This window comes from Condylura cristata, unplaced genomic scaffold (assembly GCF_000260355.1).
Source record: "Condylura cristata isolate star-nosed mole 26May11 unplaced genomic scaffold, ConCri1.0 scaffold00017, whole genome shotgun sequence".
Classification (NCBI taxonomy): domain Eukaryota; kingdom Metazoa; phylum Chordata; class Mammalia; order Eulipotyphla; family Talpidae; genus Condylura; species Condylura cristata.
The window spans coordinates 43,247,507-43,264,009 of NW_004567118.1; the positions used below are offsets into that span (position 1 = coordinate 43,247,507).

Genomic DNA, 16,503 nt, shown 5'->3' on the forward strand with positions numbered 1-16,503 from the left:
AGCAGTAGATCCCATCATGGGCTTATTAACCGTGTTATATTGTGATGTATTATTATCCAGACTTTGTTGTTCCATCAATAAAGCACAGGCAAAGTTTATTTACTGTGATTCTTAAGGGCTTTAGAATTTTTGGAATGGTAAATAAGTATTAACTTCAAGTTACCGAGTCCATCAGACCCTGTCTTGATATTCATCCTGTCCTTTGAACCTTTGGTGCCAGGCATTGATTTTTCCTTGCTATCTATTCTGAAAGTCTTAGATACCATCTTCTTCCAATACAAGACTCTTATATATATTGAAAATCTGTTAGAATAGTCACTTTTGTCACCGATCTTGGCTATTTCTTTAGGGTGCCTTGCTTCAGCTCTACATCAGCACTTAATGCTTTACCATGTTCTTTGATGTTATAGAGGTGATTTCATTCCTTAAACTTCAATGAGTGAACTTCTGCTAGCCTCAAACTTTTCTTATTTAGCTTCTTTGCCTCTCTCAGCCTTGATAGAATATGAAGAGAGTTTGGTCCTTGATAGGGATTAGGCTTTGGCTTAGTGGAATGCTGTGGCTGGTTTGATCTTCCATCAGACCACTAAAACTATCAACAATAAGACTATTTCATTTTATTATTCATGTGTTCACTTGGACAGCACCTTTAATATCCTTCAGGAACATATCCTTTGTGTTCGAAACTTGGCTAACTGGCGCAAGCCTATCTGAGCCTTCGACATGCCTCCCTCACTAAGTTTAATCATTTCCAGCTTTTGATTAAAAGTGTGACACCTGCACTCTTCATTGAACACTTAAAGGCTATTACAGGGTTACTAATTGGCCCAATTTCAGTGTTGCATCTTAGGCATTAGGGAGGCTAAGGAGAGAAAAGGAGAGAGATTTTGAAAGGCCAGTTGCTCAAGCATTAAAAAAATGCTCAGCTTTTATTAAGTTTGCTGTCTTATGTAGCTGCAGTTCAATGTGCCCCCAAGTAATTACAATAATATCATCAAAGATCACTGATTGTAAATCACCCATGGAGTAATAATGAAATAGTTTATAGAGTATTGCAAGAATTAACAAAAATGTGACATAGAAACAGAAAGTGAACATATTCTATTGGAAAAATAGCACCAGTTGACTTGCTGGATATAGAGTTGCCTTAGCCTTCCCTTTGTAGAAACATTGTATCTGTGACGTGCAATAAAGTGACATATCTCTGTATAGAGAAGCATCATAAAAGTAACAGGATAGATAAAATTGGAAAATCACTTATTTTTCAAACTAATGGATCTAAAATCTAAAGCATTATTTTTCAAACTCTAATGTATCTAAAATTTAAAACATGAATCAATCCTAAAACCATTGGAGAAGAGGTTGATGGTGAACTTTGTAATGGATGAATTATGTTGAAACTACTGGTCAGTTTATGTTACAGGGCACCAAACATTATTGTACCTCATGATTTTATTAAAACTACATAATACCACAAATGATATATTACTGCAAATGAATTGACTGTAATTCTTATGAAACTTCTAGATCTCATTATTGGTTTCTGAGCAAATAGGTGATAGCATACATATTAAACATCACCATAGGAATACAACAAGCCAGATGCACAGGTGTGAGAGATAAAGAGTACAGAGGAAGAGAGAACTATTTTATATTTTGTTACAGATTAAACAAGAAATATCAATATTCACCAATGCAATGTGTGGAGCTTGTTGGATGCTCATATTAACAACTGAAATATAAAGGGAAAACTTTTTTATTATAATATTTTATTTTTACATCGTTTTGTACCTTTTTCCATCTCAGTTGTAATTCCCATGGACTTCCCATCACTATATCACACGTGTGCCATCACCATAGTCCAGTGTACTCCTCTCTAATCCCCCCCCCCCCATTTTTCCTCCCATTCCCCACTCCATTCCAGTAAAATGTCTCTGGTAATATAGTTGTTCATTATCATTATTTTTTTCTTTTCCCTCCTGATCCTTTATGCTCCTGTTGGGAATAAAACTATCCAGTATTTTTCTTTTCTTTCTGGCTTATTTCACTAAGCATGATATTAAGACTTTTGAACATTGATGAAATAGAATGGACTGGGTGAATCTGTTGGCTCTGTTGGGTGTCAAAGAAATATTGCCATTAAATTCTTGTTTTTTTTAAGGTCCTTACAAAAGACATACAAATCAATATATTTTGGGTTAAGATACATAATTCCTAAGATTTGCTTTTAAAATGGAAATTTTTGGTGATTACTTGTTTTCTATTTTTAAATATGTTTATGTTTATATTTGTATTTATATTTATGTATATTTATATGTTGATATGAATATATTTATAAATATTAACATATTTATATATTTAAACATACTCAATAAACAATTACCACCCCCAAAAGCATTATCATAAACACAATTTGACCTTATATTGTATAACTTGTGTTTTAAATGAGTTACTCTCCCTATTAATTGAAAGACTGCTGTTTATAATAAAAATCATAGACTTTATTTCATTGAATAGTGTATTTCTTAGCCATTAGGCTAGTCTGTTAGAACTGTTTAACTCTCCACTTCTAAGGAGGTACCCCAATCCATAGTCTCACTAGGATAAGTTGCTAGTTGTTGATTATTGAGGGTATTCATACTGCTTTTCACACAGAATTTTTAAAACACTTCCAACTAGCAATATTGAACTCTCCTTTATTTAAAAAAAAATGGGAGTTGCTTGAAATAATACCTAGTTAATGCATCTAACATTAAGTTCAAGAGCTCAGGATCATGACAGTTCCTCCTTCAGTCTCTATTATGTTTTGTAAATTACAGACTTTAGTACATTTATCTACTAATGATGTACTCTATACATGTAATAGTTGGGGAGGGAAAAATAAGAGAGATGGGGATTTAAGACATATATGTGACAGGGCCCTTTCTGGTGGCACAGTGGGTTAAAGCACAGCACTAAGAAGCTAAAGTCACTTCAGCATGAGTTCCATCCCCCCCTGGAGCTGACCCACATGCCGTGGCAGACCTTCTGACCTGCCTGCTGCTCCCCTCAGCAGTGTACTTCATCAGTTGGCCTGTTCTGTTCCCCACTACGTCTCTGGTGAATACTCTCACAACCCCTGCACCTCTGGCCTATACCTCAGTTCTTTATGCATAAATAAATAAGTCATATATATATATATCTCATATATATGTATATATCATACATATACATATATATGTATATATAATCATATATATATGACAGAACAAGCAAGACACTCTTTCTTGCATTTTGACCAAGCAGTTGTAATTTGCAAAAGTGCTGTTGAGTGCAGGTTAGTGGCTTGGATCAATCTTATTGCTGCTGGCATATGATCTTCCCAGAATCCATATCTTACACGTTTTAAACAGCGCTAGGTCTATTGGGTTGCATGAGCAGATTGGCAGAGAGCTTGAGCAAAGATCAGCTGTTCAGTGATTGTTGCTCTGGATCTTTCCTGTATTTTCTCATTTAGGTAATGGGTAGAAATAGAAAAATGGTCTCAGATATATGCAGTGTATGTTGCCTTTATTATCCTAGAGAGAAACATTTTACCTCTCAGCAGGTGTAAGTTATAGCAGTTATTATTCACTTTAATTTTTGTTAATTTTGAGTAAGTAGTATAGCTGGCATTTAATTGAAATGATATAAAAGGGTATAGATTAAAACCTAAGTTAAGTTCCTTTCCTGCACTTATCCAGCTACCCTGGAGACAACCCCTGGTACTAGTTTCTTGCAGATCCTCATTTTAAAGGCATATCCTCATTTAGCACAGTTCATTGAGTCACAAGAAACTTACCAAATTGTAGTCCCTAAATGTTCATGCAGTTTATATCCTGTCATTATTCCATCATGCAAGGTAGCTCTATCGTCCTACTCTCCAAGTTCTGTCAACCTGATATTTTCAAGATGGTAGGGTAGTGTTATGTTCTGTGTCCTGAGTAGTTAGTCAGGGAGATGAAAGCTTTCATGTGTCTTCAGTTTCTCCCAAAGGAGAAATGCATTTACTTGCTTCATGACTGCATACTAGGTGCCAGGTGTAATATAAATTTGATCCACTTAAGAAGCAGCCCTTCCTTCTCTGCCTGAAGTGCTTTTGGGTTGAGGATGATCAGGAGCTGGGGTGGCAGTGGGCATCTGGAGTTTATTTACCTAGCTCTACCCGAGACACACAATTGCTGTGTAACTCCAGTGTTCTGTTAAACTTCAGGTATAGTAAGTCACGTTGATGAGTTTCTCTTTTCTGTTGTTTAGGACAAAAGTACATCTTATAACTGGAGTTCATCATATTTTTACTAAAATATTTCTCCTTGTAAATGAATTGAAATTGAGCATATACAGTAATCTTTAATAAATTAAGCAAATTATTCACATCAGTCCATGTGGAATGATTTATTTTACTTTTTTCCTGAGAAATGAGGAGAGACTGGGAAGAAAATTCATTAGACCTTAGAGTAGAATTTTTTTACACATAAATGAGAAGCCAGAAATTCACATAAAATATAAGAATCTCAAAAAGATTTCTTAAGACACAACTATTACAAACATCCATGCATGTTTTTGATTTCCCATTACATTAAAACACTCAAATGAACTTCATATTAAAAACATTAAAAATAACTCTCTTAAAAAAGAAGATATAAAGTATTATCAGCTGTGCTTTTGCACATAATTAACATGTGCCTGTTGGAGGTATAATGACTTTTAGTGTAATCTTGTTACTCATCATAAAAAGTTCAGATGCTAAAAATTGGAGTTACAGTTGGGTGACACATTTAAAAATAATTTAGAGATGACTCCAGAAAAGACACGCTATTTTAGTTCCTTGTAATTCCCCTATCGATGAATTGTGAAGGCACTGATAAAAACATCCTTTCTAAAATGTTTGATTTTCCTCCTTTCTTTTAGAGTTAATATATGATGACCTTTAACTCCAGTGCTTGACAGGCCATTGTGAAGGCATGCCACTTTTTTTGTTTTAAGGAGATGGCTCAAGATTTAGCAGGTCTTTCTTCTGATTATCAGTTTTGGATGCAGAAAATTTCCTTATGGGACCAGGCTTCCACTTTGGAAACCCAGCAAGACATCTGTCTTCATCTGTCTAAGTTCCAAGAGTTCCTGAAGCAGATGTTTGAAGCCTTGAAAGATATGGTAAGTACACAGTGAATACTACTCAGCAATCAAAAAAGATTAAGTCATGCTATTTTTAGCAACCTGTATGGAACTTTCTGACAAACGAGTCAGAAAGAAAAAGAACTATGGGGACTACTAAATTTTTCCAACATAAGTATTATCCAAGGTAAGGACTTGTTGTATTAACATAACTAATGATGTATTGAAGGAAAAATTATCCCTATGAAATACAAACAAAAATTGGTTTCCTAGTATCTTCTTGATTGTTTTTTTGTCACACGAGACTTCTTGAAAAATCAGGTTGCTTTTAAATAAACCAGATTTTTACAGTTGTCCTGTAAAAAATTGGAATTTATTTTTTTTTAATCTAAAAATCTTGCCTCTTGTAAATATTGAAAAACTACTTGTTACTCAACCCTGTTCTAAAGTGGGCATAAAATATCTTTTATTGCAATAGATATTTTTATGAATTGACATTTTCATATTATAAAATACTGTTTTATACTTATTTTCTAACTTCAAAGTAAAAATCAAAATTGTCACGTAACATGTATTCTTGTGTTATGCTTTTCATCCCTTAATCAAAGAAAGAAGAGAAAATTTGAAATACTGATGTTTATGTTAGGTTCTTATAAGTCTCTAGAAACTAGAAGGAAAGACACAAACTGTGAGCAACTAATGCTAAATTGTAATACTTTTTTTTTGGAATAACACTGTAACTTGACCTTAAAGTGGTCCCAGAAAGTCTAGGACTGGCCTTAATGCTGAGACAAATGTGAGGAATTTATTGCTGCAGCAGTAGGAAACGCTTATCATTTCAGCTTATGTGCACATTATCTCAGTTTGGTCTTTTTTTTTGAACTTTCTTAAAAGTTTAAGAAGTGGGAAATGGGCCAGTTGTACAACAGCATGTATATTTTTAAATCTTAAGCTGTTTTCTATTTGGTGATCTCTTTTGGTCTCAGTTTTTTAGATTGTTGTAGACTAAGCATGATGTCATTTAGCATATTGTAATCAAAATGGTTATAAACTGAGATAGTATCTTTATGCTTTGGCTGCTTTTATTTCATTTTACAAGTTCCAGAGTTCTTGTCCTCTTAAACATTCGTTGAAATAGCCCCACTGGAGCTAAGTTAGGAACCCCCCTCGTAGGTGTTAGTAGTAAAAACCAGAAAGAAGATATAGCATTGCAATTATTAATCAGTCACAATGTTTTTCAACCAATTTTGCAGTCTTTTTTTTTCTTTTTTACTGTTTCACTCTGCTGTTTAAAAATAAAGTGACTTTTACTGACTTATGAGTTAAATGATTACAAAAATGATTTAGTTTTGGTGATCTGGTTTAAGAATGAAATTAGGTGGTTAAACTTTATTTTAAGGTGGTTGCTTGTTAATTTGCTTAACAACCTCGTCTAATTCTTTTCTCCTACTTTTCTAAAATACATATTTAACAAGGAATATTCAAACCCCCTCAACCTGTACTGTAAATTCAGTCTTTCTGAGTTGTATAATGTCATTTCAGTGATCAAAATATAATTTCCTTTAATAGGATTCAAATACAATCATTGGAAAATTCCCCACAATTGGTCACCTATTGGCAAAAATTTGCTGGAATCCTTTTATCTTAGCACATGGTAAGTTATTTTTGTATGTATGTATAAATATAAACATGTAGTCTGTCTGTTTTTTCTAGCATGTGTTAGGGGGCAGAAACTGAGATGATTGCAACTTCATTTTTAAACCACTGTAAAATGGTTATAATAATGAAATAACTTGTCGTAGTATCTTATTAACTCATTATATTGCTTTCTATGTAAATTATTCTTCAGAGTCTGAATTCTGATATGGCTCAGTTATTATTTAGGGGTGATATTTTGTCTTTACCCAAGGTTAAGTAAAATTTGGGGACCCTTTTGATGAGGTGTTCTCTCACTGATTCCTGACTACCTGTCCAAACTCATTTCCTATTTAATCCTGCACTGCTCTACCACATGCATGGCAGCCAGGTCAAATTACTAACAGTGCCAGTGGCACATGATGTTAGGGCCTGTGACAATGCAGTTCCTTTTGCCTACAAACTCAGTACTAACATCTCTTCTTAAACCTTTGAAGTATCTTTGCTAGGGCTGAGCCAGGTACCTCTCTCATTAGCTCCTTAGACCCAGCCTCTCTCTTAATTATATAATTTCTTTTCTAGTTTGTCATTATTAGAAGCCTGAAATCTTAAAGTACAGAACATGAGATGAGATTTTCTGTGACAAGCCACAGAACTTCCTGGGTGTTACTCCTTTTATGTAAAAAGACGGGACAGATTTATTCTTATGGCCTTCAGTTTGTATTGGTTTGAATCTTTCCTTAATAACTATTTTCATCACCTTGGCTTCCTTTGACTGTTACAGGGCAGGGAGAGAGGGGCACCACTGAACCCCCAAACCTGCCTGCTCTCAATAGGTTCTGCCATCTGCTGTATCAAGACAAAACATACAAGATTTTAATGCAAAGGAACTTTAATACAGTGAGTATACAATACTAAAGACAAAGAATATGATTTCTAAACCAAACACCTGAAGTTACCCATCCCCTCATGGGCAAAAGTCAACCCAAAAGGGATTGGTCCAAAGCAAGACCTGATGGCCCGCCACAAGCCTAAAGCAAGCACCTTCTGACTGGGACCCATAGAAAAGGGTCATACATGGCCAGGCAAGTCTGGGAGGAAAAGAGCACAATCAAAATTAATATAAACACTGCCATAGCCAACTTTCCTACAGGTCTCTCACCCACATCTTTCAACCAGTCCAGGGCCAAGAAACAAGCACGGTTTCTTCATCACATGCTCGCTGCTCCATGTGGGCTTGCCTAAGGTTTCCTCTGGCTCTCCATCCTGCTTTCTTCTTCCTCTCTTTAGACTCCTTCTCATCTCCTTTTCTCTCTTCAGCTCCACCCTGCTTCTGGGTGGGGCAGGGAACCTGGAACTTCCCCTTTTCCTAGGGACCACCCTGTTACATGACAAGAAATAAATTCTGTCTCTTCCTCTTTCAATGCTTGTGTTACTTTCGGAACTGGCCATTAAATTCCATTTTCTTGTTTCGGGTACATCTTTGACTCTGAGCTAATAGAGACTAACAGACATAGCAGCTCCAGGAGTAATCATTTCTTGTCTGTGTCACTACTATTGTTTCACTAATGGGGCACTTGCTTCCAGAAAAGAATCTTTTCTTATAACAAAGTTACTCTTTACACTAAACTTATTTGTGTCAAGAAAAGGAGGTTCCTACAAAGAGAATGGCATCAGAAATAAGGATAATGAAGAAGGTAATTGTTGCATAACTATTCCAGGCCTAGTAGGTTAGATTCTCTCAGATAAAAAGATGATTTTAGAGCCCTCTCTGGTTTTTACAGGCTTTTAATGCTGAATCAGAAGGCAGACTAACAAGCAGGGAGGCGGCAATTGAGCCCTAGCCTAAGGTAGATGCCAGTCTGAGCCAAAGCTGAGGATCCCCCTATTTATTGCTCCCTCCTAGGCTCAGTGTATGTATTTACATATGCACATGCCTGTGCTCTCTGGTCCCAGGTGTCCAGGTGACCATAGGCTTGGGTACCCACACCTCTCAGCTCTGGTCATCTACAACCTGGGAGGAGTACAAAACCACAAGTACAGGCCCTAGAGTCCATCAGCAGGAAGCAGAAAAAAGCCTGAGCCACTCCATTTTTCCTACAATAATAAAGGAAGAAGAACTTAGAACTGAAAAGACATCAGGAAGAGAAGAGAAAATATAGATGATAATGGAAAGGGAGCGGACATATTTTAGTAGTGGTCTCTGCATGAAACTACTGTCTTCTTGGAAATTTTGGCTGGGTTCCTTTTATCCCTACCCCCACTCCATGATTAAGTATAATAACTATAAATATCCTCTTTCTATTTGTTATTTGCATATAGATATATTGCTATGTAACAATTTGCTTCCAAGCTTGGCAGCTTAAAACATTATTTATTGTTTCAAAATTGTAGCAAATATATGTGGCTGGTTTCTTTTCCACTTATTTTTGGATTCCAAATTTGCATTAAGACCTACTGTCAGTGATTACCCCAGGATGAATCCCAGGCAATTTCCCATCCCACTTAACTGAGTGTGGACCTCCTAGCAGGATCCTGACAGATGTGGGCCCTTAGTGAGTGTAGGTGGTACTCAGGAATAATGAGTGTGAGCTTGCATCTGTTCATCTCTAATGCAAAGTAAGCTCATCAGCATTGCATTTTAGAACATTTCATTGCTGGGACTTGAAAAAGAAAGGCATTGTCTAAAGGTTGGGTGAAACTTTCTCTGCTCCTCTGTATCTATTCCTTTTTTTAATTTGAGAGAGAAATAAGAAAATAATCTCTTGAATTGAAGTGGCAGAAACAACATCTTCCTTGGATTCTTTCAGATTTAAACTTCACATACTAACATTTTTTTTCTTTCTGATTTTTGAAAATGCTCCTCCTCGGTTTATATTCTATTTAACGTGGGAAATGTTTGTATGAACATACCATTGAATGTATATTAAGCTTGTGACATGATGGTAGCTAGAAATTTCTTTTAATATTTAATAAGAAGTACAAAATTCACATTTTCAATCAGTGCTCATCGACCTGAAGAACCCTAATCTCTTTGTAGGTAATTTATGGGATTCTGGAAATAAACTGTTCTCAGGCAAGCCAGTGAGGTATTTGAGCTTGTATGAACTAGGGAGAAAAAAGAAAGTTACTCACAGTAACTCCTGAAGAAGTTTGTTCAGAGATGTTATTTTTAGGAGAGCATAAGCTTATGAGAGGGAAGTAGTTTTAAAATTACTACTACCTTTCTTTGATGTGTGTTTTAAAAAGCAGAGGTAGCATCTAGTAGTTTGTACTTGCCTTATTTCTTGATAATGATAGCCTTAGAAATACTCTACTTATGAGACTGCATAAGATAAGAGGGCAACAAGCCCAGGTGAGACTGCAGAGGATTGTGGTGATGGGTTCTGCAGTCACACCCAGAATCAGGGTGAAGTCCTCTTGGTTGGCCCAAGTTCTTAGGCCTCATTTTTTGCTTCTCACTTGTGCTTTAAAATCTCCAACTGGAAAGGGCTCAGTTTCCGAAAGAGGGAAAAGAAAATAGCTCACTAAATAGATAATTCCTGCCAAATATTAGATATCAAAATTCAGCATTTTCATCACAGATATGGTGAAGTTTAAAATCTTAGAATGAAGAGTTAGGAGCATATAAGAGGTTTCTATTTTTATCCCAAACCATTTGGTACTAAACATAACATACTTTTTTTTTTTTTTAAAGATTTGGCCCTCCCTGGTGGTGCAGCAGGTTAAAGCACAGCACTAAGAAGCTAAAGTGACTTCCACATGAGTTCAATCCCTGCCTGTCCCGAAGGTGACCACATGGCCTGGCAGACCTCCCTTGGTCCACCTGCTGCTCCCCTCAGCAGTGTACTTCGTTGATATATCTGTTCTGCTCCCCACTCTTTCTCTGGTGAATCCTCTCACCGCCCCCATGCCTCTGGCTTGTACCCCAGTTCTGTGTGCACAAATACAGAACTGGGGTACAGGCCAGACAGTGAGAGGATTCACCGGAGACAGAGTGGAGAGCAGAACAAGCAGACTGACAAAGTACACTGCTGAGGGGAGCAAGGGGGTGGGTCAGGAGAGTTCTGTATGTCATGTGATTACCTCTGGGGCTAGGAATCAACTGGCACTGAAGTGGCTATGGCTAGCTTGCAGTACTGTGCTTTAACCCGTTGTGCCACCAGGGCGGGCCCAACATAACATACTTCTAATTAATCTTTTTGTTAAGTGTATATTTAATGAGAATATTTTGGCAAATTAGAAAATGAAACAAAACAGAAGTATTGACTTGCTGATAACAGTTATGTTACCTTAAAAAGACAGATTAAATTACTTTATGGCTTGAAATGTGAAATAAAAAACTAACCCTGAGAAAAGCGCATTTTGTTACTTTTTCCATTATTCTCTTTTGGCTTTAAAAATTGTTACTGTAACAGAAAGGGGATTGACCACACATGTGCTTAAGCAGTAAATGATCCCTGACCCACAAGAAAAAGCTCCTTAATGTAGGTTTCATATGTGGCTTTGAATGCCTGTTGTAGGAACCTAATAGTTTTAGATTTTCTAAAAATATAATAGTATGTTTTTAAAATATGATGTTTTCAAGTTTTTACAGTGATTGTATGTCCTCTGTTTGATTAAATGTACTCATTTTAGTTTTCCATTTTGCAGATGAAAGCCAGAATATTCTAATATGGTGTTTATGGTTTCTGATTAACAAAGAACCACAGAATTCTGCAGAATTGAAACTTAGCTCTGGGACACAGGTAGGAAAATAAATCTTGCCTTGCACTGCTTTGAATTAAATCGATTGTTTAAAGGTGCTGCTTTATCAGGGAGGAAAAAAGGGACAAACAAATGTAATAGAGTAAAAATGAAAACAATGAACAACTATAAACCAGAGACATTTTACAGGGGTGGAGGGGGAATGGGATCAAAACTGGGTGTGAAGAATGCACTAGACTGTGGTGATGGCACACTGGTGAATTGGCGGTGGGAAGCCCATGGGGATTACAACTGAGATGAAAAAATGCACAAAATAAAAAATCATGTAAAAAAAAAAAGTGCTGCTTTGACAGTTCATTTGTATGAAGTTTTAGAGAAACTTTTTCAAATATACTCTTTACTGTTACATTGTCTTTTGGGGTATAAAGTCATTCAAAAGATTCATTTTTGTTTGACAGTGAATTCCATAATATACTAGGTCTTGGGGTGAGTTTTCCCATGCCTACATACCTAATGATGAGTGGTTTTGAAAAGTTACTTGCAGGTAATTGAAAAAGTGTACTTTATTTCCTTCTAGCAGATGCTATCCTTCAAAAAAAAAAAAAAAACTGTTTCAACTTAGATACTTAAGTAATTCCTCTGAAAGCATTTTTGTTTTACTCCTAGAATCTATTCTGAGGCAAATCTCAGAAATTCCGCTGGGAACAACAGTATTTTATGTCATAAGTTGGCATCTGGGTCAGTATGCTCAGACTGGCACCTGGTGCTAGTTGGCAACTGCTGCTAACACCATCAAATCTGTCACCAACTGCACTGGTCCAGATAGCCAATATTTCCTGCATGTCCTTGTCAGTTTCTGCTTCCTTTGAAAGGGCAGGCACTAATTACAGACCATGGCAAGGCTGGGCTGTAGCTGCCCTCTTTGCCATCAGACTGATCGTTCTTTGCTGTTACCCCCCATTGTCCTTTTACAGTAACCCCAAGGACTCCCTGATGCCTTTCATACTCCACTTACTATGCATATGGTTCAGATTAGCAGTTTAGTATTATGAAATCATCCACCCAGATTAATGCACATGGTTTTGCCTATCAGTCTGACTGGTGGTATCATTCCATTCACTTCTTTTTATCGTTGCTTTGTTTTGTACAAAATTGCAGATAGAGATGACAATAGGAAGTATTTTCATTTTTTCCTTTAGATTGAAAGCAGAAGACTAAAGAATACAAAATTTAATTGAACAGAAAATTAAAAGAGCGGGATAACTGATTAGTTCAAATAAGGGAGAAAACAATGCTGTAGAAATGGAAAAAAATGTTTACTCATTATTTTTTTAAATTGTTCCTTCTTTTGAATGTTTGATAATTTAATGATTATTTAGGATATGACTTTGTATTGGCAAGATCATTAAGTGCCGAAATATACCATTTAATAAAAAAGTATTTTTAGTGTGATTGGATGAACTCATTAAAATATTCATTAAAATAATGATTTTTATTAGCCTATTTTAAAATTTCTACCCTTTCACTTTATGGGTTTTCCTTTTTTTAATACTTTGGTACTTATTAAGTACTAGAAGGTCATATAAAATAATTACTAACTTTGGGAAGTTCACAAACTGATAGTCATATCATTCCAGCATAGTGTGATTGGGTTTTTGTAGTGTGTACATATGATGTTAACACAGAGTAGGGTCATGGCTCCAGTTGGGGATTTGGAGACATTTCCTGGGGGGAGGTGATAGATTAAATGCATTTAGAAACTTGTGGTACTATTACATAAAGTTTAGAATCTACTTGTCTGGTTTCATCAAACCCAGAATAGCCTTTGTGACTTAGATTGCCATTAAAAACAGTCAATTTAGCCAGTGACCATTATAATGTTAGGGCAAAATTTGTTTTTGTCAACTTTGTTTACTAATAGCAAATTAGACACTGCATGTCGCACAGTAAAATTTTCAGTGAATGAATAATTTATTATTATAAATCCATCATTTCAAAGAGTGTTCCTAATAATTTTGAAAAATTTTTGCTGACTTATGAGGCTAATGAATAGCTCATGATTTTAATAAACATGCCAGCCTTGTTTCTTTATTGTTCACTTACATTGCATACTCTGACTTTATAGGAATGTTTCATGTGCCCACTTGATGGTAACTTTAGGCTAATGAGCAATCTTCTTTCGTGGTCACATGGAAACTGTCATGTATATCCTGCGAGTGAATGAAAGCCTGAGGGATCCCTCTGTGTGGGGAAGCCCCTGCTCTTTTCTTAAGGTAATACTTGTACAATTTGGATCTTATGACCATACTACATCTGGACTGAGGCTGCAGTGTTGATCCGTTTATGAAATGTCACTAAAGTTCAATTTCATCTTACATATAAAAGCTTTAAATTTTTTTTTACATCTCAATGGATTATCTTGTTCACAGCTGAGAATGCACATCCCCCAACTTTATGAACCACTAGTGTAATTGATAAAATTCTCTTGCTACCTTAGTATAGAAAGCTACTCTTGCCCTTTTCTCTGTCTCATAGCATGTTTCCTTTTCTTTGTACTCCACACACTTGAACATTATCCTGTAATCTTACTACACTCTGGAATCTCACTGAATTGGCATCATACATGGCCATATAGTCACTGATTTGTACTTTTTATATTCCTTCTCCTCTCCTTATATTTTTCTACCGTTGTTTTACTAGAAAGCCCAAAAGACAGTCTCATATCCAAAAGATAATCTCAAAATCCAACTTACTTACACTTTTCCTTTGTCTCATTCTCCCTAAGTAGAATTACTTTGACTACATATTGCCTACATTTCTTAATTTTTCTATATGAAAGAAATTGTAGGGATCTTTTACCATGTTCAAGGGCAGGAACAGTGTCATAGTAATCCTAGTAGCTGAAGCTTATCTAGCTTTGTGTTTATCATATGTTTTCAATGGCTCAATGAATGTTTGTTGGATATATTACTATTGCTGAATGAACAAATGGCATGTTGATTTTTTTTAACCAGTCTTAATTTTAGCCAGTTTTTAAAATTGATACTCGCTATATATTGAAGAACAAATTGATTATTCTCTTCAGTGGAAAAATAAAGCTTTTGTTATTATGAGTAAATTACTGTTCTGAGCAGTACATCATTTCCTGCAAGTTTGGGAAATGCCTATCAGTGTGGCAGGAGCTGTTCCCTGTTGCCCTGCTGAGGAATAGACTGGGAATCTTGCACTGGGGGCTCTTTGGGGAAGATTGTGAGGGTCTCCCTTCATAGTGACTTTATTCCACTCCTTTTATGTAGTAGAACTCATTGTGTGTGTGTGTATGTGTGTGTGTTTGTGTTTCCCTAATCTGTTTTTGAGTGTGGTACTTAGGACCTGAAAATCTGTGCTTGCACTTGCTTCTCTTTCTTGCATTATAGGCTTCTCTTTACCCAAGATACTCTTCTATCTTGCTGCTTGTTCTCTACATCCAAACATCTTTTCAGCTTTCCTTTATCTGTTTTACATAATGACCTCTTGATTTTTTTTTGCCTTTTGTATGTTAGTAGATGAATATACTATTAGATAGTAATTACTTCAATTTATATCTCATTAATTCTTCTTAAACGTGTTTTTTTATTTCTGGGGGTTTAGTGGACATTTAATGTCTCTCAGTGCGGCATATGAACAGATCCATTGCAGTGCAGAAGTGAGCATCTTCTGTATAAGAGACCTTAAATAAGTACTTCTCACTGGTGATCGCCTTTGTACTTCACAAGCAACCTGGTCAGGGAGCTATTCTTGGTCCCATTTTAATAAGTGAAAAAGTGGAAAGACAGAGAGGCCAAGTAACTTATTCAAAATTAAACCTAGTTAAGTGTTGTAGCTACAGTTCAAAAATGTGACTTTAAAACTGAGGTCCTGGGCCCTCCCTGGTGGTGCAGCGGGTTGGAGCCCTGCACTGTGAAGCTAAGCCAAATGGTGGCTGCTTCAGTGCAAGTTCCATCTCCGCCCTGGAGGTGACCCACATGATGCAGCAGACCTCTCCTGTCTCATCGGCTGCTCCCCTCAGCAGTATACTTCGTTGATCTGTTCTGCTCCCCAGTCTGTCTCTGATGAATCCTCTCACAGCCCCTGCACTTCTGGCCTATACCCCATTTCTGTATGCATAAATAAATAAATCTTAAAAAAAAAAACTGAGGCCCTTTTGATCAAATCATGTTGGTGCAAAGGTAGAGAACTTGATAGCTCAGATTTAAGGAGAAAGTTTTCATTTTAAACACTTTGGTAGATATATATTCTGATTTTTGGTTTGGAGAATATAAAACCACATGTTAAACTTGCTGTCCCTAAACTTAAAGGCTTTTGCCTCTAGAGCCATTTAAGGGTTTTATACCACTTATTAGGCAAAGAAAAATAAATTGAGATATAACTTATTTTTATTAATTTTCTCCTACTTATTCTTGTTTTGGAGTGACATCCTGTTTTCTTTCTTGGCTCCTATGAGAAAGAAAAGAATAGTGTGACATGGTAAATGAAGCATCTCCAGACCACATGAGTGACTCTGACTTCTTGTTGGTAATGGCCACAACTTCAGACATTGGAAATTTGGAGTAATGGGGAATGTGACTGGATTTCTAAGCCAAGTATGGAAGGACAGGGTCTGTGCAATCTGTAGCAGAGATTTGGACACAAATGTTAAAACACATATGTCCTGTGTCCTTTTTGAATGTAAATTAACTTTATTTTCTTCTATAAGGCAGAAAACTTCTAGTATTCTAAATTTAAACCTGCTTTCTTTCTCGTGTATGTGTATACACAGATAAATACACACAGAGTATTTAGAGACTTGAGAGTGAAAATGACTAAATTTAACTTGATTTGCATCCCCACTCTCTTATAAAAACATTTTTATCTTCACAAAAGTAGCGATAAAGGATTGATCACAAAAATATACAGAGAACTGATGAAACTCAACAAAAATAAAGTAAACAACCCCATCAAAAAATGGACAGTAGAGCTAAAAAGACACTTCTCCAAAGAGGAAATGCA

The 16,503-nt window shown here is 36.1% G+C and overlaps 1 protein-coding gene across 1 annotated transcript in view; it reads left to right on the forward strand.

Moving 5' to 3' along the window:
* The first annotated feature begins 5,007 nt into the window (after positions 1-5,007).
* Positions 5,008-16,503, forward strand: part of FANCC (Fanconi anemia, complementation group C) — a 151,242-nt gene continuing 139,746 nt past the window's right edge. Inside the window, exons 1-3 of the mRNA XM_004685180.2 lie at positions 5,008-5,172; positions 6,703-6,787; positions 11,422-11,516. Coding sequence (XP_004685237.1) covers positions 5,008-5,172; positions 6,703-6,787; positions 11,422-11,516 — 345 coding nt within the window. The remainder of the gene's footprint in view (positions 5,173-6,702; positions 6,788-11,421; positions 11,517-16,503) is intronic.